General features: G+C 53.6%; 1 protein-coding gene across 2 annotated transcripts in view; it reads right to left on the minus strand.

Annotated features, from left to right (window-relative positions):
- Positions 1-216: 216 nt before the first annotated feature.
- LOC138487609 (uncharacterized) overlaps positions 217-23,385 on the minus strand; it is a 508,482-nt gene continuing 485,313 nt past the window's right edge. Inside the window, exons 21-23 of one of the 2 annotated variants that reach the window (XM_069614083.1) lie at positions 18,577-18,640; positions 2,673-2,744; positions 217-2,585 (exon numbers count right to left, since the gene is read on the minus strand). In XM_069614083.1, the coding sequence (XP_069470184.1) occupies positions 2,505-2,585; positions 2,673-2,744; positions 18,577-18,640 (217 nt within the window). In that variant the 3' untranslated portion in view covers positions 217-2,504. The remainder of the gene's footprint in view (positions 2,586-2,672; positions 2,745-18,576; positions 18,641-23,385) is intronic. The other variant, XR_011274510.1, reaches the window with a different exon arrangement.

Below are 23,385 nucleotides of genomic sequence, written 5' to 3' on the forward strand. Positions count from 1 at the left end.
TGTTGCCGGTGTGTCCATTGCAGCGCTGGCCGTTTCCTCTGTCAGGGGAGGCGCGACTAAATTCGTCCCCCAAAATCGACGTTGCCCTCTGAGCGTCTGATGCTCCTCTAACGGGAGAGAGCGGAGTATGCATGCGGCTCCCTGTGACCATTTCGGGGGTTGATAAATGGTGGTCTATACAGGGCTGTGTGCGCAAACTGAACAATGCAAGCGGTAAACAGTGCACAATATTCTTTTCATTTCATGTATTTTTTTCAAAGCAGTACAAAATATACTTAGTAATAATGCATAATTAATATTTAGATCATTACAATATTGGCATATTGGGGGGTATTCCCTTTTCATTGTATTAAACTCATTTGGTTCACATCCTCTGCTTTTACTTTAGTGTCTATTCATGGGAAACCCGCCTACAGCGCCTAGAAGATGCTTCTATTGCGTCTACTCTGCAGCGCCATTTCATGATTTCTGAACATGGTCATTTGGCAGTCTCTTGCTCCCACGCTGTAGGCTGAAGCCACAGCTACCCACAGCTACCCAGGAAAGCTCTTCCCTGTAAAGGGGTGTACCCCAAGTGAATTAGTTGTTTCCCTGTCAATATATTCAAGACAAGCGCATCTCCAGTTCATTGAATATTTGAGAAAACTTTGGGGGTACAGCAGCGATTCCCTTTTGAAAAACAGTACCTATTAATGGAAAAGTGGACTGGAAAGGACTCGGTCAGTTCATGAAAAAGATGTCATTAAATGTGGGTATTGGCAAAACACAGACAAGGTTAGAAGTTGCCTCGTACCAATGAAATCTAGCGGTGAACGCTGTCCCTTTATCTGGATCTGTGTTTAAGGGCTAAGGATCCCCTGAACCCACCACGGATGCGGTAAAGGGGAGTCTGCTCCTGGTTGGCTAGCTACTGTGCTTATCCCAACAGCTGATGGCTACACCATGACAAGTGTGAAGGAGGCGGACCAGGAGAGTGTCTTCTGATTGGTGCCTCCAGGTTCCGAAACAGAAGATGGCACTGGCAATTGTGCCAGAACGTGCCCAAGTGCTATCAAACTGCAGGGTGTACATGTGCGGCCCGCTGGAGGCGATCTTAATAGAATGTTGCGGCAGAGAAAGGGCTCGAGGCACGACAGAGTGGTAGTCTAGAGGACAGGCAGACCTTCTAGGGTGAGAGAAAGTCCACAGTCACCCTGTCTGCCGCTCGCCCCTTTCTACAGACTTCCGGTTCCTCGCCATAAGGGTGCACAGGATCACCTCAACTAATCTCCCACCTTCCCAAAGCTGTAGTCTCTCGTTATTTCTCTCACATTAGAACATTGCCACCCTTTATCCAAAACCAATGCGTCTTTCTACCAGTTGTTTTTAATGATTGCTTTTTAACATTAACCTAGGAGGTTACCCCTCGTTTCCCTTCAGAAACCACATGACTTTTGCTCCTGATCATTTTATAAGCTGCTCTTTTTACCAATCTTCTTCCCACCATTGTGTTTTCAAACTTACTGTTTCAGGGTTTTTCTTCTCAAAGGGACCACCCTAGACTCTGAAAGTATTGCGAAGCGACTATTCCATGTTACAGTATTGTCTATAAAGCCTATAGGACATGGATGCTCTCTGTCGCGTCCTGGGGATGTTATAGCTTTGCACCCACAAGTTAAGGGAGGAAGTGCCAAGAACCTCAAGTGTCACAACAACACAATGTGTTCTAAGAAACAAAAAGGACCATACATTTTAGGACATCAGAGTCCTGCATGCATCACACCTGGACCAAGCTTAAGAGCGCGTCTCTCCTCTCACTACTGAACACCTTTTCCAGTGGATCTTTGGTCAATTGGGATTCTCTGAAGACATGTCGGAGGCACCAGCAGGGAATCTTCCATGGGATCAGGCATGTCGGAGACTTCGGCAGGGAATCTTCCATGGGATCAGGCATGTCGGAGACACCGGCAGGGAATCTTCCATGGGATCAGGCATATCGGAGACACCGGCTGGGAAACTTCCATGGGATCAGGCATCTGAAAACAAGGTTTAACCTAATCTGGAATACAATGGCGCCCACTTCATCGTACGTCAAGCAAGTGCTGAGGAAGAGTTCTTGTGAACCCTGTTATTTGTCCTTTTCGAAGTCTCTTGTACCATAGATCTCTTACACAACTGTACCCTAAGGGATGCTTCTGTAAACATTGATCCTAGTAGCCACACTTTGCTTTTAAACATCTCTTGCAGCGCGATTGCCGATTATCTCTACAATGCAGTTCTCGGTGCCACATTGTCGGTGGTAAGAACACTTGTGAGGACATCCAAGACATGTTGCACTGGTTATTTTTCTCGTCAGCTTTGTGTAAATCCTTTTCTGTCCAATTGCTCCTGATCGCCCTGGAGATGGGCAAGAACACCTGTCCCACAGCATCGACCAATAGAACTGGGGTATATGCAGAGGTTCTAGGGTCCCATCCTCTCATCCTGATCCTTGGCCCATCTCCATTCACGAAACCAGATCTTCTCTAGGGCTTGCTGCCAGGGCAATAGGGAACAACGGGGCAGAAGACGTAGCCAGCCTCCTGGAACGTCTTCTTTAATGCACTCTGAAATTAAAGGAAACGTCCTGTTAATCAGAAAAACCCACGCCTTTTCTTGTCGGCTTTAGCAGGCAGAGCGAACAAGAAACCTACCAAATGTTCAGGATTGAGGCATAATCCCAGCACAGCTCCTCCACTGCCAGGAAGCTTCACAGCTGAGCCATGCTGTAGGAGAAGACAGAACATAAAATGGCGCCATATTCATGACAATTCACCCATTAAAAGCCCTTCGTACAAAGAGAAGACCAATGGGATACATGAAATTACGTATTTTTAGAAATCTGTTACTTAATTGAACTACTAAATAAACTATATTTTATAAATCACCCAAAGGAAAGTAGAGGCGAAATGATGATGTGTAATGTGAGGTTGTGGGCGAGAACTCCTATAAGCTTCAGGTCACAAAAAACTCAGAACCTTTCTTGTGCTCCTTCAAATCGAGAAGAGAGTAAAACAGGGGATATGGGGGGCTGGGGGGGGGTAGGTCCTGCTATACATATTCATTCTCTCCATCTCCTCTCCCACCCCGCCGCGAGAGGGATCAGAGGCACAAAGAGAGAGGGAGAACAGAGGCACAAAGAGAGAGGGAGAACAGAGGCACATAGAGAGGGAGAACAGAGGCACAAAGAGAGGGAGAACAGAGGCACAAAGAGTGGGAGAATCGAGGCAGAAAGAGAGAAAGAAGGAGGAGAACAGAGGCAGAAAGAGAGGGAGAACAGAGGCACAAAGAGAGAGGGAGAACAGAGGCACATAGAGAGGGAGAACAGAGGCACAAAGAGAGAGAACAGAGGCACAAAGAGTGGGAGAATCGAGGCAGAGAGAAAGAAGGAGGAGAACAGAGGCGGAAAGAGAGGGAGAACAGAGGCACAAAGAGAGAGGGGGAACAGAGGCACAAAGAGAGAGGGGGAACAGAGGCACAAAGAGAGAGGGGGAACAGAGGCACAAAGAGAGAGGGGGAACAGAGGCACAAAGAGAGAGGGGGAACAGAGGCACAAAGAGAGAGGGGGAACAGAGGCACAAAGAGAGAGAAGGGAGGCACAAAGAGAGAGAGGGAGAACAGAGGCACAAAGAGAGGGAGAACAGAGGCACAAAGAGGAGAGATGGAGAACAGAGGCACATGTGACACTAATGTGGAAATCTCAAAGGGACACAAGCCGGAATCTTTCTGACAATGCTTTTTTGGCTAGGTTTCACTTGCCCCCCCCCCCCAAAGAAGGTCCATTTTCAGTATTGAAAAGACTAAGGACACCCTTATTTAAGTTTCGATTATTCTGAATCCACGGATAGCGGCACTAACGATCCAGCTTTCGGATTTAGCGCTACATGGAGGAGTGTTACCGCAAAGCAGCCCACCTGCATAGATGTGTAAACTCTGTGATAAAGTTCACTGCGGGGTTCCCAGGGGGACTTGTGGGGGGACTCTAAAAAATACTCAGGGTCACCTCCCGAGAAATGCCCCTCACACCCTTATAGCAGGGCACAAACTGATAGCAATCGCTGCAACTGAGGGAAGGCATGTGGGGGCATTCGGGGGGCACAATAGCCCTGGGGGTGAGGGGGGAAAAGGACCCCATAGCTCGGTGGGTGGGATGTGAGCAGTGTACCACAGCCCTGGGGGGGTGGGTGAGGGGAGCAGGTCACCACAGCCCTGAGGAGGAGCAGGGCAACATAGCCCCGAAGGAGGGGGAGGGGGAAGAGCAGGGTACCATAGCCCTACAGGGAGAACAGGGCACCAGACTGCCCTGAGGGAGAGCAGGGCACCATAGCCCTCGGGGGGGGGGGGGGGGGTCAGGGGGGAGAAGGTCGCCATGGCCACGGGGAGGAGGGGAGCAGGGCACCATGGCCCTGGGGGAGAGCTGGGCTCCACAGCCCCAGGGGGACAGCAGGGCACCATAGTGCTGGGGTACAGCAGGGCACCACAGCCCCGGGGGGACAGCAGGGCACCATAGTGCTGGGGGAGAGCAGGGCACCATAGTCCTGCGGGGAGAGCAGGGCACCATCGCCATGAGTGAAACTGAAGTTGGAAGTGGGAGGTTGATGAAGTGCTGGTTAAAAGTGAGACAAGGTCAGAAGGGGTACAGCCCAGAGTTTGGAGTCAGAGCTCAAAGGAGCAATGAGGGAAGGGAGGGGAGAGAGGGGTTGAGGATGGAGACGAGAAGAGGGAAGAGGGAAGAAGTTGGGAGGGAGCCAGGTGGGTAAAAGGAGGGAGCACAAAGGGGCAAATAAAGGGCAGAGGGTCAAAAACAAAGACATCTGATAGATCTCGCTGCCCTGACCTGCAATTATCCCAGACTTTGGCTGTCCAAACAGACAAAGACAGACAGCCAGAAGAACATAAGCAGGGTGCAGGTCACCAAAGACCACCAATGCTTTGCCCTGCTCGGTGGCCCTGGCGAGAAGCAGGGTGCAGGTCACCAAAGACCAATGGCCCTGGCGAGAAGCAGGATGCAGGTCACCAAAGACCACCAATGCTTTGCCCTGCTCTGTGGCCCTGGCGAGAACCAGGATGTAGGTCACCAAAGACCATCAATGCTTTGCCCTGCTCGGTGGCCCTGCTGAGAAGCAGGGTGCAGGTCACCAAAGACCACCAATGCTTTGCCCTGCTCGGTGGCCCTGGTGAGAAGCAGGTCACCAAAGACCACCAATGATTTGCCCTGCTCGGTGGCCCTCGTGAGAAGCAGGGTGCAGGTCACCAAAGACCACCAATGCTTTGCCCTGCTCGGTGGCCCTGGTGAGAAGCAGGTCACCAAAGACCACCAATGCTTTGCCCTGCTCGGTGGCCCTGGTGAGAAGCAGGGTGCAGGTCACCAAAGACCACCAATGCTTTGCCCTGCTCGGTGGCCCTGGTGAGAAGCAGGTCACCAAAGACCACCAATGCTTTGCCCTGCTCGGTGGCCCTGGTGAGAAGCAGGATGCAGGTCACCAAAGACCACCAATGCTTTGCCCTGCTCGGTGGCCCTGGTGAGAAGCAGGATGCCAGTCACCAAAGACCACCAATGCTTTGCCCTGCTTGGTGGCCCTGGTGAGAAGCAGGGTGCAGGTCACCAAAGACCACCAATGCTTTGCCCTGCTTGGTGGCCCTGGTGAGAAGCAGGGTGCAGGTCACCAAAGACCATCAGTGCTTTGCCCTGCTTGGTGGCCCTGGTGAGAAGCATGATGCAGGTCACCAAAGACCATCAATGCTTTGCCCTGCTTGGTGGCCCTGGTGAGAAGCAGGTGCAGGCCACCAAAGACCACCACTGCTTTGCCCTGCTTGGTGGCCCTGGTGAGAAGCAGGTGCAGGTCACCAAAGACCACCACTGCTTTGCCCTGCTTGGTGGCCCTGGCGAGAAGCAGGGTGCAGGTCACCAAAGACCACCAATGCTTTGCCCTTCTCGGTGGCCCTGGAGAGAAGCAGGGTGCAGGTCACAAAAGACCACCAATGTTTTGCCCTGCTTGGTGGGAAGCAGGTCACCAAAGACCACCAATGCTTTGCCCTGCTCGGTGGTCCTGGTGAGAAGCAGGTTCCAGGTCACCAAAGACCACCAATGATTTGCCCTGCTCTGTGGCCCTGGTGAGAAGCAGGGTGCAGGTCACCAAAGACCACCAATGCTTTGCCCTGCTCTGTGACCCTGGCGAGAAGCACGATGTAGGTCACCAAAGACCACCAATGCTTTGCCCTGCTCTGTGGCCCTGGCGAGAAGCAGGTCACCAAAGACCACCAATGCTTTGCCCTGCTTGGTGGCCCTGGCGAGAAGAAGGATGTAGGTCACCAAAGACCACCAATGCTTTGCCCTGCTCTGTGGCCCTGGCGAGAAGCAGGTCACCAAAGACCACCAATGCTTTGCCCTGCTTGGTGGCCCTGGCGAGAAGAAGGATGTGGTCACCAAAGACCACCAATGCTTTGCCCTGCTCTGTGGCCCTGGCGAGAAGCAGGATGTAGGTCACCAACGACCACCAATGCTTTGCCCTGCTCTGTGGCTCTGGCGAGAAGCAGGATGTAGGTCACCAAAGACCACCAATGCTTTGCCCTGCTCTATGACCCTGGCGAGAAGAAGGATGTAGGTCACCAAAGACCATCAATGCTTTGCCCTGCTCGGTGGCCCTGGTGAGAAGCAGGGTGCAGGTCAACAAAGACCACCAATGCTTTGCCCTGCTCGGTGGCCCTGGTGAGAAGCAGGATGCAGGTCACCAAAGACCATCAATGCTTTGCCTTGCTCGGTGGCCCTGGTGAGAAGCAGGATGCAGGTCACCAAAGACCATCAATGCTTTGTCCCGCTCGGTGGCCCTGGTGAGAAGCAGGGTGCAGGTCACCAAAGACCAATGGCCCTGGCGAGAAGCAGGATGCAGGTCACCAAAGACCACCAATGCTTTGCCCTGCTCGGTGGCCCTGGCGAGAAGCAGGATGGAGGTCACAACATACCAGGAACCTTTTGCACAGCTAGACCAGGAACATTTTGCCTAGCTAGGTGGCCCTGGTGAGAAGCAGGGTGTAGGTCATCAAAGACCATGAACCTTTTGCACAGCTAGGTGGCCCTGGTGAGAAGCTGGGTGCAGGTCATCAAAGACCATGAACCTTTTGCACAGCTTGGTGGCCCTGGTGAGAAGCTGGGTGCAGGTCATCAAAGACCATGAACCTTTTGCCCTGCTAGGTGGCCCTGGCGAGAAGCAGGGTGCAGGTCACACAAGACCAGGAACCTTTTGCCCAGCGAGGTGGCCCTGGCGAGAAGCAGGATGCAGGTCATCAAAGACCACCAATGCTTTGCCCTGCTCGGTGGCCCTGGTGAGAAGCAGGTCACCAAAGACCACCAATGCTTTGCCCTGCTCGGTGGCCCTCGTGAGAAGCAGGGTGCAGGTCACCAAAGACCACCAATGCTTTGCCCTGCTCGGTGGCCCTGGTGAGAAGCAGGTCACCAAAGACCACCAATGCTTTGCCCTGCTCGGTGGCCCTGGTGAGAAGCAGGGTGCAGGTCACCAAAGACCACCAATGCTTTGCCCTGCTCGGTGGCCCTGGTGAGAAGCAGGTCACCAAAGACCACCAATGCTTTGCCCTGCTCGGTGGCCCTGGTGAGAAGCAGGATGCAGGTCACCAAAGACCACCAATGCTTTGCCCTGCTCGGTGGCCCTGGTGAGAAGCAGGATGCCAGTCACCAAAGACCACCAATGCTTTGCCCTGCTTGGTGGCCCTGGTGAGAAGCAGGGTGCAGGTCACCAAAGACCACCAATGCTTTGCCCTGCTTGGTGGCCCTGGTGAGAAGCAGGGTGCAGGTCACCAAAGACCATCAGTGCTTTGCCCTGCTTGGTGGCCCTGGTGAGAAGCAGGATGCAGGTCACCCAAGACCATCAATGCTTTGCCCTGCTTGGTGGCCCTGGTGAGAAGCAGGTGCAGGCCACCAAAGACCACCACTGCTTTGCCCTACTTGGTGGCCCTGGTGAGAAGCAGGTGCAGGTCACCAAAGACCACCACTGCTTTGCCCTGCTTGGTGGCCCTGGCGAGAAGCAGGGTGCAGGTCACCAAAGACCACCAATGCTTTGCCCTTCTCGGTGGCCCTGGTGAGAAGCAGGGTGCAGGTCACAAAAGACCACCAATGTTTTGCCCTGCTTGGTGGGAAGCAGGTCACCAAAGACCACCAATGCTTTGCCCTGCTCGGTGGTCCTGGTGAGAAGCAGGTTCCAGGTCACCAAAGACCACCAATGATTTGCCCTGCTCTGTGGCCCTGGTGAGAAGCAGGGTGCAGGTCACCAAAGACCACCAATGCTTTGCCCTGCTCTGTGACCCTGGCGAGAAGCACGATGTAGGTCACCAAAGACCACCAATGCTTTGCCCTGCTCTGTGGCCCTGGCGAGAAGCAGGTCACCAAAGACCACCAATGCTTTGCCCTGCTTGGTGGCCCTGGCGAGAAGAAGGATGTAGGTCACCAAAGACCACCAATGCTTTGCCCTGCTCTGTGGCCCTGGCGAGAAGCAGGTCACCAAAGACCACCAATGCTTTGCCCTGCTTGGTGGCCCTGGCGAGAAGAAGGATGTGGTCACCAAAGACCACCAATGCTTTGCCCTGCTCTGTGGCCCTGGCGAGAAGCAGGATGTAGGTCACCAACGACCACCAATGCTTTGCCCTGCTCTGTGGCTCTGGCGAGAAGCAGGATGTAGGTCACCAAAGACCACCAAAGCTTTGCCCTGCTCTATGACCCTGGCGAGAAGAAGGATGTAGGTCACCAAAGACCATCAATGCTTTGCCCTGCTCGGTGGCCCTGGTGAGAAGCAGGGTGCAGGTCAACAAAGACCACCAATGCTTTGCCCTGCTCGGTGGCCCTGGTGAGAAGCAGGATGCAGGTCACCAAAGACCATCAATGCTTTGCCTTGCTCGGTGGCCCTGGTGAGAAGCAGGATGCAGGTCACCAAAGACCATCAATGCTTTGCCCCGCTCGGTGGCCCTGGTGAGAAGCAGGGTGCAGGTCACCAAAGACCAATGGCCCTGGCGAGAAGCAGGATGCAGGTCACCAAAGACCACCAATGCTTTGCCCTGCTCGGTGGCCCTGGCGAGAAGCAGGATGCAGGTCACAACATACCAGGAACCTTTTGCACAGCTAGACCAGGAACCTTTTGCCTAGCTAGGTGGCCCTGGTGAGAAGCAGGGTGTAGGTCATCAAAGACCATGAACCTTTTGCACAGCTAGGTGGCCCTGGTGAGAAGCTGGGTGCAGGTCATCAAAGACCATGAACCTTTTGCACAGCTTGGTGGCCCTGGTGAGAAGCTGGGTGCAGGTCATCAAAGACCATGAACCTTTTGCCCTGCTAGGTGGCCCTGGCGAGAAGCAGGGTGCAGGTCACACAAGACCAGGAACCTTTTGCCCAGCGAGGTGGCCCTGGCGAGAAGCAGGATGCAGGTCATCAAAGACCACCAATGCTTTGCCCTGCTCGGTGGCCCTGGTGAGAAGCAGGTCACCAAAGACCACCAATGCTTTGCCCTGCTCGGTGGCCCTCGTGAGAAGCAGGGTGCAGGTCACCAAAGACCACTAATGCTTTGCCCTGCTCGGTGGCCCTGGTGAGAAGCAGGTCACCAAAGACCACCAATGCTTTGCCCTGCTCGGTGGCCCTGGTGAGAAGCAGGGTGCAGGTCACCAAAGACCACCAATGCTTTGCCCTGCTCGGTGGCCCTGGTGAGAAGCAGGTCACCAAAGACCACCAATGCTTTGCCCTGCTCGGTGGCCCTGGTGAGAAGCAGGATGCAGGTCACCAAAGACCACCAATGCTTTGCCCTGCTCGGTGGCCCTGGTGAGAAGCAGGATGCCAGTCACCAAAGACCACCAATGCTTTGCCCTGCTTGGTGGCCCTGGTGAGAAGCAGGGTGCAGGTCACCAAAGACCACCAATGCTTTCCCCTGCTTGGTGGCCCTGGTGAGAAGCAGGGTGCAGGTCACCAAAGACCATCAGTGCTTTGCCCTGCTTGGTGGCCCTGGTGAGAAGCAGGATGCAGGTCACCAAAGACCATCAATGCTTTGCCCTGCTTGGTGGCCCTGGTGAGAAGCAGGTGCAGGCCACCAAAGACCACCACTGCTTTGCCCTGCTTGGTGGCCCTGGTGAGAAGCAGGTGCAGGTCACCAAAGACCACCACTGCTTTGCCCTGCTTGGTGGCCCTGGCGAGAAGCAGGGTGCAGGTCACCAAAGACCACCAATGCTTTGCCCTTCTTGGTGGCCCTGGTGAGAAGCAGGGTGCAGGTCACAAAAGACCACCAATGTTTTGCCCTGCTTGGTGGGAAGCAGGTCACCAAAGACCACCAATGCTTTGCCCTGCTCGGTGGTCCTGGTGAGAAGCAGGTTCCAGGTCACCAAAGACCACCAATGATTTGCCCTGCTCTGTGGCCCTGGTGAGAAGCAGGGTGCAGGTCACCAAAGACCACCAATGCTTTGCCCTGCTCTGTGACCCTGGCGAGAAGCACGATGTAGGTCACCAAAGACCACCAATGCTTTGCCCTGCTCTGTGGCCCTGGCGGGAAGCAGGTCACCAAAGACCACCAATACTTTGCCCTGCTTGGTGGCCCTGGCGAGAAGAAGGATGTAGGTCACCAAAGACCACCAATGCTTTGCCCTGCTTGGTGGCCCTGGCGAGAAGAAGGATGTGGTCACCAAAGACCACCAATGCTTTGCCCTGCTCTGTGGCCCTGGCGAGAAGCAGGACGTAGGTCACCAACGACCACCAATGCTTTGCCCTGCTCTGTGGCTCTGGCGAGAAGCAGGATGTAGGTCACCAAAGACCACCAATGCTTTGCCCTGCTCTATGACCCTGGCGAGAAGAAGGATGTAGGTCACCAAAGACCATCAATGCTTTGCCCCGCTCGGTGGCCCTGGTGAGAAGCAGGGTGCAGGTCACCAAAGACCAATGGCCCTGGCGAGAAGCAGGATGCAGGTCACCAAAGACCACCAATGCTTTGCCCTGCTCGGTGGCCCTGGCGAGAAGCAGGATGCAGGTCACAACATACCAGGAACCTTTTGCACAGCTAGACCAGGAACCTTTTGCCTAGCTAGGTGGCCCTGGTGAGAAGCAGGGTGTAGGTCATCAAAGACCATGAACCTTTTGCACAGCTAGGTGGCCCTGGTGAGAAGCTGGGTGCAGGTAATCAAAGACCATGAACCTTTTGCACAGCTTGGTGGCCCTGGTGAGAAGCTGGGTGCAGGTCATCAAAGACCATGAACCTTTTGCCCTGCTAGGTGGCCCTGGCGAGAAGCAGGGTGCAGGTCACACAAGACCAGGAACCTTTTGCCCAGCGAGGTGGCCCTGGCGAGAAGCAGGATGCAGGTCATCAAAGACCACCAATGCTTTGCCCTGCTCGGTGGCCCTGGTGAGAAGCAGGTCACCAAAGACCACCAATGCTTTGCCCTGCTCGGTGGCCCTCGTGAGAAGCAGGGTGCAGGTCACCAAAGACCACTAATGCTTTGCCCTGCTCGGTGGCCCTGGTGAGAAGCAGGTCACCAAAGACCACCAATGCTTTGCCCTGCTCGGTGGCCCTGGTGTGAAGCAGGGTGCAGGTCACCAAAGACCACCAATGCTTTGCCCTGCTCGGTGGCCCTGGTGAGAAGCAGGTCACCAAAGACCACCAATGCTTTGCCCTGCTCGGTGGCCCTGGTGAGAAGCAGGATGCAGGTCACCAAAGACCACCAATGCTTTGCCCTGCTCGGTGGCCCTGGTGAGAAGCAGGATGCCAGTCACCAAAGACCACCAATGCTTTGCCCTGCTTGGTGGCCCTGGTGAGAAGCAGGGTGCAGGTCACCAAAGACCACCAATGCTTTGCCCTGCTTGGTGGCCCTGGTGAGAAGCAGGGTGCAGGTCACCAAAGACCATCAGTGCTTTGCCCTGCTTGGTGGCCCTGGTGAGAAGCAGGATGCAGGTCACCAAAGACCATCAATGCTTTGCCCTGCTTGGTGGCCCTGGTGAGAAGCAGGTGCAGGCCAGCAAAGACCACCACTGCTTTGCCCTGCTTGGTGGCCCTGGTGAGAAGCAGGTGCAGGTCACCAAAGACCACCACTGCTTTGCCCTGCTTGGTGGCCCTGGCGAGAAGCAGGGTGCAGGTCACCAAAGACCACCAATGCTTTGCCCTTCTCGGTGGCCCTGGTGAGAAGCAGGGTGCAGGTCACAAAAGACCACCAATGTTTTGCCCTGCTTGGTGGGAAGCAGGTCACCAAAGACCACCAATGCTTTGCCCTGCTCGGTGGTCCTGGTGAGAAGCAGGTTCCAGGTCACCAAAGACCACCAATAATTTGCCCTGCTCTGTGGCCCTGGTGAGAAGCAGGGTGCAGGTCACCAAAGACCACCAATGCTTTGCCCTGCTCTGTGACCCTGGCGAGAAGCACGATGTAGGTCACCAAAGACCACCAATGCTTTGCCCTGCTCTGTGGCCCTGGCGGGAAGCAGGTCACCAAAGACCACCAATGCTTTGCCCTGCTTGGTGGCCCTGGCGAGAAGAAGGATGTAGGTCACCAAAGACCACCAATGCTTTGCCCTGCTCTGTGGCCCTGGCGAGAAGCAGGTCACCAAAGACCACCAATGCTTTGCCCTGCTTGGTGGCCCTGGCGAGAAGAAGGATGTGGTCACCAAAGACCACCAATGCTTTGCCCTGCTCTGTGGCCCTGGCGAGAAGCAGGATGTAGGTCACCAACGACCACCAATGCTTTGCCCTGCTCTGTGGCTCTGGCGAGAAGCAGGATGTAGGTCACCAAAGACCACCAATGCTTTGCCCTGCTCTATGACCCTGGCGAGAAGAAGGATGTAGGTCACCAAAGACCATCAATGCTTTGCCCTGCTCGGTGGCCCTGGTGAGAAGCAGGGTGCAGGTCAACAAAGACCACCAATGCTTTGCCCTGCTCGGTGGCCCTGGTGAGAAGCAGGATGCAGGTCACCAAAGACCATCAATGCTTTGCCTTGCTCGGTGGCCCTGGTGAGAAGCAGGATGCAGGTCACCAAAGACCATCAATGCTTTGCCCCGCTCGGTGGCCCTGGTGAGAAGCAGGGTGCAGGTCACCAAAGACCAATGGCCCTGGCGAGAAGCAGGATGCAGGTCACCAAAGACCACCAATGCTTTGCCCTGCTCGGTGGCCCTGGCGAGAAGCAGGATGCAGGTCACAACATACCAGGAACCTTTTGCACAGCTAGACCAGGAACCTTTTGCCTAGCTAGGTGGCCCTGGTGAGAAGCAGGGTGTAGGTCATCAAAGACCATGAACCTTTTGCACAGCTAGGTGGCCCTGGTGAGAAGCTGGGTGCAGGTCATCAAAGACCATGAACCTTTTGCACAGCTTGGTGGCCCTGGTGAGAAGCTGGGTGCAGGTCATCAAAGACCATGAACCTTTTGCCCTGCTAGGTGGCCCTGGCGAGAAGCAGGGTGCAGGTCACACAAGACCAGGAACCTTTTGCCCAGCGAGGTGGCCCTGGCGAGAAGCAGGATGCAGGTCATCAAAGACCACCAATGCTTTGCCCTGCTCGGTGGCCCTGGTGAGAAGCAGGTCACCAAAGACCACCAATGCTTTGCCCTGCTCGGTGGCCCTCGTGAGAAGCAGGGTGCAGGTCACCAAAGACCACCAATGCTTTGCCCTGCTCGGTGGCCCTGGTGAGAAGCAGGTCACCAAAGACCACCAATGCTTTGCCCTGCTCGGTGGCCCTGGTGAGAAGCAGGGTGCAGGTCACCAAAGACCACCAATGCTTTTCCCTGCTCGGTGGCCCTGGTGAGAAGCTGGGTGCAGGTCATCAAAGACCATGAACCTTTTGCCCTGCTAGGTGGCCCTGGCGAGAAGCAGGGTGCAGGTCACACAAGACCAGGAACCTTTTGCCCAGCGAGGTGGCCCTGGCGAGAAGCAGGATGCAGGTCATCAAAGACCACCAATGCTTTGCCCTGCTCGGTGGCCCTGGTGAGAAGCAGGTCACCAAAGACCACCAATGCTTTGCCCTGCTCGGTGGCCCTGGTGAGAAGCAGGTCACCAAAGACCACCAATGCTTTGCCCTGCTCGGTGGCCCTCGTGAGAAGCAGGGTGCAGGTCACCAAAGACCACCAATGCTTTGCCCTGCTCGGTGGCCCTGGTGAGAAGCAGGTCACCAAAGACCACCAATGCTTTGCCCTGCTCGGTGGCCCTGGTGAGAAGCAGGGTGCAGGTCACCAAAGACCACCAATGCTTTGCCCTGCTCGGTGGCCCTGGTGAGAAGCTGGGTGCAGGTCATCAAAGACCATGAACCTTTTGCCCTGCTAGGTGGCCCTGGCGAGAAGCAGGGTGCAGGTCACACAAGACCAGGAACCTTTTGCCCAGCGAGGTGGCCCTGGCGAGAAGCAGGATGCAGGTCATCAAAGACCACCAATGCTTTGCCCTGCTCGGTGGCCCTGGTGAGAAGCAGGTCACCAAAGACCACCAATGCTTTGCCCTGCTCGGTGGCCCTGGTGAGAAGCAGGTCACCAAAGACCACCAATGCTTTGCCCTGCTCGGTGGCCCTGGCGAGAAGCAGGGTGCAGGTCACACAAGACCAGGAACCTTTTGCCCAGCGAGGTGGCCCTGGCGAGAAGCAGGATGCAGGTCATCAAAGACCATGGGCCTCATTACACGGTAGGCGGTAGGGATTTACCGGTACCGGTAAAATACCGGTACCGGTAAATCCCTGCCGCCTTACTACGAGGTCCCTTAGCGGGTTGGTACTTTAACGCCTGCTTTTTGCAGGCGTTAAATACCAACCCGCTAAGGGACCTCGGAGCTAATTACGGCACCGCTAAATTGCGGTGCCGTAATTAGCGCCTTCCCCATTCCCATTGAGCCCTATGGGGCTGAAATGGGAATGGGGAAGGGCAATGGCGGAAGGGGGATTTACCGCCCCTCCAACCTTGGGATGGGGCGGTAAATCCCCTTTCCGCCAAGGCGGTGCCGGTATTTTACCGGCATGAGCCAGGGCGCTAATAGCGCCATGGCTCACCGCCTACCGTGTAATGAGGCCCCATGAACCTTTTGTCTTGCAAGGTAATCAGGCAGGCGGTGGGTCCCGTAACTCTTGGGACCTTTTGTCATGCCAGAAATTTCTGATAAGAAGCGGGGTGCATGCTTCTGAAAACCCCACAGTTGGACAACCCTGGGGAGATCACTGACCTGCAGACATTTGTACTTTGAGAAATCCTAGAAGAACACAGACCGTATTTCAATCTCCTATAATATTGTACCCCCACTTTGTTCATGACCACTAAATAAAAGCACTTTACTTTTAGTTGAGGTGTGTGTGTGTGTGTGGTCGCTAACTCTCAGGAGCAAATAAAATAGCAAGAGAACAGTTGGTGCACGTTTTCTTTGTATTTTATGCTGTTAACCCCAAGTATGAAGATGCAGTAAGGCTGTGCATGGGATAGGATAGCAGTGCCAGCCTGTGGGAGCATGGACATGTAATACAGTGGCAGCACCGGGGACATTCGTTCTGTAAATGGTGCCTGAATGTAGAGCCTGCACAGATGCCAGCTGTGCCGGGTAGGACCCTGCAGCTAGCCCATGAGCCAAAGGTGTATTTCCGGTGCACTGTCGCACTAGAATGTGCTATTCCCACAAATATTCCCGCACAAGACCCAGAATGCAATGCCAGTACTGAACAAGCATTTCAACCATTAAACTGGCCATTATGCCATGCATGCGTGTCACCTGGAGTAGGCAGGTTCATGGGACGGACGGTCATGCCGGGCTGGGGGAGATCAGATACCGGGCGGCACTGAAGATTGGGGCAAACGTGGAGGATGAGGGAAGCCGTGGGCAGTCATGTGCGAGTGGGCCAGAGTAATGCAGTCTATGGAGTAAACAGTAGCTTGTGGCATGGTGGGTGGGCGGGGGCAATGGAGGGTGGGTCTTCGAGGCTAGCATCATCCAGCCCTGTGAGGGCTGGACTTGCACAACCAGTTCAGTCCTGTTTGCATTTCATTTTCTTGGATTTGTACGCTAGATTCGGAATGGGAAACCAGGAGTACAGTCCCAGAATGCCAAGACCTGGAATATGTGATATGTGGCACTGGGTGGGAGGGCAATGTGGGGTCGGTGGTAATCAATGGCTAGCGAGACGCGTGACGATTTCACCATGCTGGCTGGGGTATGGAGGGATATGCGCATGGACATGCCAGCTGGCCGATAGTGATAACAAGAGGATGTCGGAGAGGCCCATCCTTCTGAAGAACTGCTTGCGCTGGGAGGCGGCAGTGTCATATGACAAACATTACATACCTGTAATCGTCTTTCTGATGCTTGGATCTGCTTAGATTGACATGCTTTGCATAGGCCGCCATCTAGTGGTTTGTGTGGAATATTACATTATTTATTTTCTATTTTGAAAAGGGACGTCAATGGAGCGTTCTGTTATAGTTTCCCTATCGTAACTAGTAGATTACTGGTATCCGACTGACCCACACCCAGCCCTACAAGCTTGCCTGAAACATAGATGTCACAAGTAATATCAGGAACAAAAATGCAAATATATTACGAGCATCTCCACGCAAAGGGAGTGCCGACTAAGTGTGCCTTCTGCTAGCGCCGGAGGGCAAATGAACCCATTCATCACGTTGGACCCACCACGTTGCTAGGAACTAGGCCCACACAATCTTGTGTCAGGCCTGGGAACACAACCTGTGCATATCAACAGGCAGAACCAGACTTCTTTCTCCACGTGGCAGAACTCTCGTGTGCTCACACGCTGTGTACGAGTCGGCGATCCAGGCCCTCTGACCAGCAGTGCCCCTTACTATGCAAGCAGGTGAAAATGAGGCACACAGACCTTGTGTTTCTACTGCCGCGAGTGTAGGCGCTGTACAAAGCGCATTTCACGCCGCATTGAGCGGGCCGGGCATGCCAGCAGTGGGTCCCTGCATCACTGATCAGTCATATTACAGTCATGAAAGATAAACTCTGCGATAGAAGCGCCAGGGACTCCTTTACACACTTGCGGATGTAGAAGCCACTCTTGGATGACTTTGAACTGTTTGGATAATTAAGTGGTCCGGTGCACGAGACCCAACATGTAAAAGAATATTGATCGCTTAACTCTCTGAGTAGTCACTGTAGCATGAGGGTCTCCAATGCCACAATCTAGGGGTACATTGTGTTGTTATTACTGGCAGAGACCTCACTTTACATTTCCATGTATTAATATCCCCGCAAAAATATCACCATACAAAAATATCGCCATATTTTTGCTGCAATATTTAACCATCGAACCCTAATGGAGCGGTGGACACGCCCGCAACCCCGGTGCGAATAACCCCATCAATTATCCCCACTAATATCACCTATGGCCTTACCCCGTGACCATATATATGGCAAGATTATTGGAGGGAATAATATTACCCGATACCCACAAGGGTTCTGTGTGTTCATTATCCCCGCAAAAATATCGCCATACAAAAATATCACCGTAATTTTGCTGCAATATTAAGCCATGGAACCCTAATGGAGCGGTGGACACCCCAGCAACCCCCGGTGCCAATAACCCCATAAATTATCCCCAATAATATCGCCTATGACCATATATGGCGATATTATTGGTGGGGACAATATTACCCGATACCTAAAAGGGTTGAAAGGCAGGAGGAATATTCAACTATTGAGAAAAGGGCAAATGATCTGTAAACTCGGACAGAAAGGGGGGGGGCCTCGTCCAGCCCCAAACAGACCCGCACGCATAGACTTGCTCCCTCGCCCTCCGAGAGGACACAAAACCCCCAGGAAAATCAAGTTACTGCTCCCGAAGAAAGCTTCCAATGACACAAGCAACCCTTAACTGGCCCTGGTCTCTTAGAAGAATCTCCCGGGAGTGGCCCTCCCCCAGCAAGACGCTCCCTGCATTGGGAATCCTGATCAATGGTCCTGGATATCTCTGCCCCTCCTTCTATATGCCCACCCGCCAATCAATTTCTCTTCCCCCCAAGGTGCTCCAACCCGGGTCTTCTTCCTAGCCCGCTCTGTAGAAATCAAACAATGAACTCATGTTTTCAGAGGGTCTGCGGTCTTACAGGAAGCGCACATATTGGCCACAAGGTGTCGCCACCGCACAGGGATGGGGACCTTTGCAAGGCTATGCAGCAGCAAAGAGCAAGAGAAGCAAAGCCAGAAGCGCTGCCATACCTCCAGGGCTATGCAGCAGCAAAGAGCAAGAGAAGCAAAGCCAGAAACGCTGCCATACCTCCAAGGCTATGCAGTAGCAAAGAGCAAGAGAAGCAAAGCCAGAAACGCTGCCATACCTCCAAGGCTATGCAGCAGCAAAGAGCAAGAGAAGCAAAGCCAGAAGCGCTGCCATACCTCCAAGGCTACGTAGCAGCAAAGAGCAAGAGAAGCAAAGCCAGAAACGCAGCCATACCTCCAAGGCTACGCAGCAGCAAAGAGCAAGAGAAGCAAAGCCAGAAGCGCTGCCATACCTCCAAGGCTACGCAGCAGCAAAGAGCAAGAGAAGCAAAGCCAGAAACGCTGCCATACCTCCAAGGCTATGCAGCAGCAAAGAGCAAGAGAAGCAAAGCCAGAAACACTGCCATACCTGCTGCGCTATTTCTACCATTCGCAGGTTCCCTGGCCCCAGGCTTGCGTCCGTGAACAGAGACCTGCAAGAAACACACAGCACTGTGAGTGACACACTGTCTAGTGCACACATAATCCCAGAGTGTGAGCGGCCCAAATGCATGCAGCAATAGATGCAATGATTAAAGACAAGCATTGGCAAATCCACTCGTTTTGCTGACACAGAGGCGTTGGTATCATGCCTGCAGACGCAGCATTCGCCAGGCATTGCCATCAATTGCCAGGTAAGGGCACAATGCTGTGCATTCCTATTCTGGGTACCGCTGTGCTATGCCAGGTGATGCGCAAGGACTCGCACCACCTCTGCCATTCAGCTCGTGGCCATGTGCAGTGAGCACAGCGGGGACATGCTCCATTATGCCCGGCTGGCATGACACTGACACTTTCTTGTGACTCCCATTGCTTAGAAACAACAGGAACCTTATACCCAGTAAGCGTAGCCTGGCCAGATTCCGTGGCGACTAATTAGGCCATCAATGCCGACTCCGCCCACTGAGGCCAGGTGCACGTATGTGGAGTCGGCCACATTCTTCCACTTCTTTACAGAACGCCTAGTATTCCAGTGCGCCCCATTGTGTGTGTTTGGAATCGTACAAAAATGTCGACCTGAGAATTGCGACGCCGAAAATGCAGATTTTTTTTTCTTTTTAAACCCTCCTTACACCACATATATATATGTGGGGGGGGTATGGGATATTATAGTAATATGGGGTGGGTGGTGGGGGGTCTCCCCCCGCATATCTATGTGTGTGCAAAGAGGGTTTAATAAAAAGAAAGTCACCATTTTCGGCCGTCGCAATCATGTGTGGTCTCAGTGATCACATGGATTGTGTGTGTATGTATGTATGTGCTGATGGAGACCGTGGGGGTCATTACGAGTTAGGAGGTAACCATGCCGCTATTAGCGGCATGGCTACCCCCTTACCAGGTACCGGGTCCGGGTTCCTTGAATGAGGAATTACCGGGCCATTCCAACCTTGGAGGACCCGGTACCTCCACATTCCCATTCGAGTCCCCATAGGGCTCAATGGGAATGGGGAGCATGCAAACAACAGGCCCGTTGTTAGCATGCTAGTGTCCTCGCGGGACACGCTAAGGCTGCCTGGTAAAACCAGGCGTCCCTACCGGGTCCCGCGAGGGGACCTCGCAATAGGGTGGTAGGGGGTTAACGGCTCCGGCACCTTTACCAGTGCCGTTAACCCCTTGCCGCCCACCTCGTAATGAGGCTCAGTGTGTTGCAGCACTAGGGACCATGCGTGTGGGGCTAGTATGCACCTGTGTGTTTCTGCCATGCTTCATATAGGACCGTGTGCCTACAGTGCTTGAGTGGCGTGGTGACGAGATCTGCGTGTGCACGCCAGGTGATTGCTATGCTGACATGTCCTCATGCAGTCTCTAGAGATGGTCAGTGCCAATATAAGCCATTGGCAAACACTGACAAATAAAATGAAATGAGGATCAGAGTTCTGGGATTGAGTGGCAAGAGGGTAGAGTGTGTGTATCCATGGAGTGGCATGGGCTCATGCAGTACCAACTTGCCCAGACGTCTCTAGAGATTCCCGGTGCCAATGTAAGCCATTGGCAAAGTCTGCTCAGAAAATGCAGCAGTGAGTTGGCGATAGAGAAAAGGTGCATTACTTCACAGCTCACAAAGAACAGTCAGAAAAATGACATAAATCACACGTGAAAGGTGGCAGCGAAATATACACCATGATCTGACTTTATAATTGCCATGGAATTTATTTATTTATTTCAGGGGCAACATGCTCGCCTTGGAAGCAAGACGACGCGGAGCAGCACAGATTCGATCCCCGGGTCCGCGCTTAGAAACCTCTGGGTATTAAGCACTTTATAAATCCCCTATCATAGCATATCAAGTTACTGTATAACACATCTACATATCACCATATTACGTATGTGTACCCAAATGGTAAATGTAAAAACAGTAGAAGTGTTTCTCGCACTGATCTCGTTTGGGAACTCATTCGCCTCTAGCGCTGCCTTTAAGCTGAAAGCACTGGGCCAGAGTGCAGAGGGCGATGGCATGTCAGGAGGGTCACGCAGCTTGTGGATGGTGAGTATTTACCCACTCATTTGCCACCCAAGGCCATGCAACATACTATGGTCTTTCCCGTCGACTACCAGTCCCTGCCCACCTACACCTCCCCCTCCTGGGATCTCCTTGAGCTAGCTGTATCATGCAGTAACATCATGCTTGGCGCTGTATCGGCCAGTGTATTACTAAGTGGTCTTCTGGGAGTTGACAGCTTAATTGCAGATGTAAATGAACCCCTGTCGTAATAAAGCATTCTTATTACCAGATTCTCTAACAGACCCCAATCAGGTGCCCGTGCCTTTGCCACACTTCCCTCAAGGCTCTGGAGATGCAAACCACTGGGGGGTCAAGGATATTCCAACAAAACCGGCGCTTCAAACCTTTCCCGCCATGGCCATAGCACCTAGAGACCACATTCATGGTGAACACTGTGTTCTACTTCAATTTCTAATCATGCAAATAACAAAATCCACATTTTACTCTTAACACATTCCTTCCATGTTATTTAGTTACACTTTCCTACTCGGGCCAAACCCCAGCATTGGTTTAATGCGTATGTAGGGTCGGCCATCTTGCATAGGAAAGGAGGCTAAGAGCTGCCACACACCTGCAAAGCTATCTTTGAATAATACAAAAGTGTGTTACTGACCTTACGGAGAACTAGTCTGTACTCCTAGTCCATAGTCCCCTTTCCTACGTGTTCACGGGCAGGGATGTTGCTAGGTCTGGAAAAGACCCGGGGCTATGCTAATGTCGGATCAGTTGGGACTGGGGGCTAGCTAGTCTTTTGGCTGTAGCTCCTGAGATTCTATCCGGGGCTACAACCAAAAGACCAGGGGCTATAGCCCCCTTAGCCCTCCCTAGCAACGCCTCTGTTCACGGGCATCCTTCCCTCTGGAGGGAGAAATTCATTTTAGTGCAGAGATCAGCACACGTGGCCTTCAGAGGGAGCTGTCCTAGTGGTGCCATCGTCCAGGGGTCGGAGAACTACATAAGATGTCGATGAATGCACCGAGGACATGGCCAAGTAATCCACCCACGACATGAATGACCCCCTGCTCACTGTGCGAGGCAACGTGACAAAGGAGGACCCCCTCCCAGTGGGGGATGGTCCAGTGGGCATGTGCGATGAGGACATGGCCGAAACAGTCTGCTGTCCTGGTCAAAATGGCGCTAGAGTAACACTCAACGCGGGCTGCCACGGTGACTCAGCAGAGCTGCATATCTCGGGTGTTAGAAAATGTGCTCCGAGCCTTAGGCCTGTGACCAGCAACTATAGAGACCTTCTAGCGAACTCTAATACGAGGCATGGGACCTTCAAGGGGTGGGAGGTGGGGGTTCCCCAGCATCTTCCTCTGAATGCAGAGGAGACGCTTCAGGTCAAGAGCACGACAAGCGCCCAAAGAACCTTCTGGGTTTCCACCAGTGCAGGGCCACATAGGACCTTTGGTGTCACCAACGATGCAAGCTGGATGCGCCTGGACCTCACCTCCAGTGGCGTTGCGGGTAGCTGTGAGAGGACAGCTAGGACAGCAGCTGCCATGCCTCTGAAGCTGGATGCGCCTGGACCTCACCTCCAGTGGCGTTGCGGGTAGCCGTGAGAGGACAGCTAGGACAGCAGCTGCCATGCCTCTGAAGCTGGATGCGCCTGGACCTCACCTCCAGTGGCGTTGCGGGTAGCCGTGAGAGGACAGCTAGGACAGCAGCTGCCATGCCTCTGAAGCTGGATGCGCCTGGACCTCACCTCCAGTGGCGTTGTGGGTAGCCGTGAGAGGACAGCTAGGCCTTTGAAGCTAGACGCGCCTGGACCTCACCTCCAGTGGCGTTGTGGGTAGCCGTGAGAGGACAGCTAGGACAGGAGCACCAGGCCTTTGAAGCTAGACGCGCCTGGACCTCACCTCCAGTGGCGTTGTGGGTAGCCGTGAGAGGACAGCTAGGACAGGAGCACCATGCCTTTGAAGCTAGACGCACATAACAAGGATTTCAAAAGCCGTAAAAACTAAATTTGAAAATTTATGAAGTGCTATTAAAATGGTATCCAACAGGATATCCTGATTATTCTAACTTAGAACAACCCAAGGTCACCATGAGAAGCATAGAACAATATCATTTTATATATTTTATTTCTGACTTATTTATGTCACAAAAAGTGAGTGTGTTTAACAAGTACATAAAATTCATTGCTTTAAACAAAGACATACACTTATAATTTAAACAAAATCTAAGTGCATTTTTTAGAGGTCCGCCAGTTGATTTAGGCAAGATATAAATACATTTATATGCAATATGAAAGCATTTATACAGGTTTGAAGCTAGACGCGCCTGGACCTCACCTCCAGTGGCGTTGTGGGTAGCCGTGAGAGGACAGCTAGGACAGCAGCTGCCATGCCTCTGAAGCTGGACGTGTCTGGACCTCACCTCCAGTGGCGCTGTGGGTAGCCGTGAGAGGGGAGCTAGGACAGCAGCTGCCATGCCTCTGAAGCTGGACGCGCCTGGACCTCACCTCCAGTGGCGTTGTGGGTAGCCGTGAGAGGACAGCTAGGACAGCAGCTGCCATGCCTCTGAAGCTGGACGTGCCTGGACCTCACCTCCGGTGGCGTTGTGGGTAGCCGTGAGAGGACAACTAGGACAGGAGCACCAGGCATTTGAAGCTGGACGTGGCTGGACCTCTCCAGTGGCATTGTGGGTAGCTGTGAGAGGACAGCAAGGACA

This window comes from Ambystoma mexicanum, chromosome 9, assembly GCF_040938575.1.
Source record: "Ambystoma mexicanum isolate Mex_15411 chromosome 9, UKY_AmexF1_1, whole genome shotgun sequence".
Lineage (NCBI taxonomy): Eukaryota > Metazoa > Chordata > Amphibia > Caudata > Ambystomatidae > Ambystoma > Ambystoma mexicanum.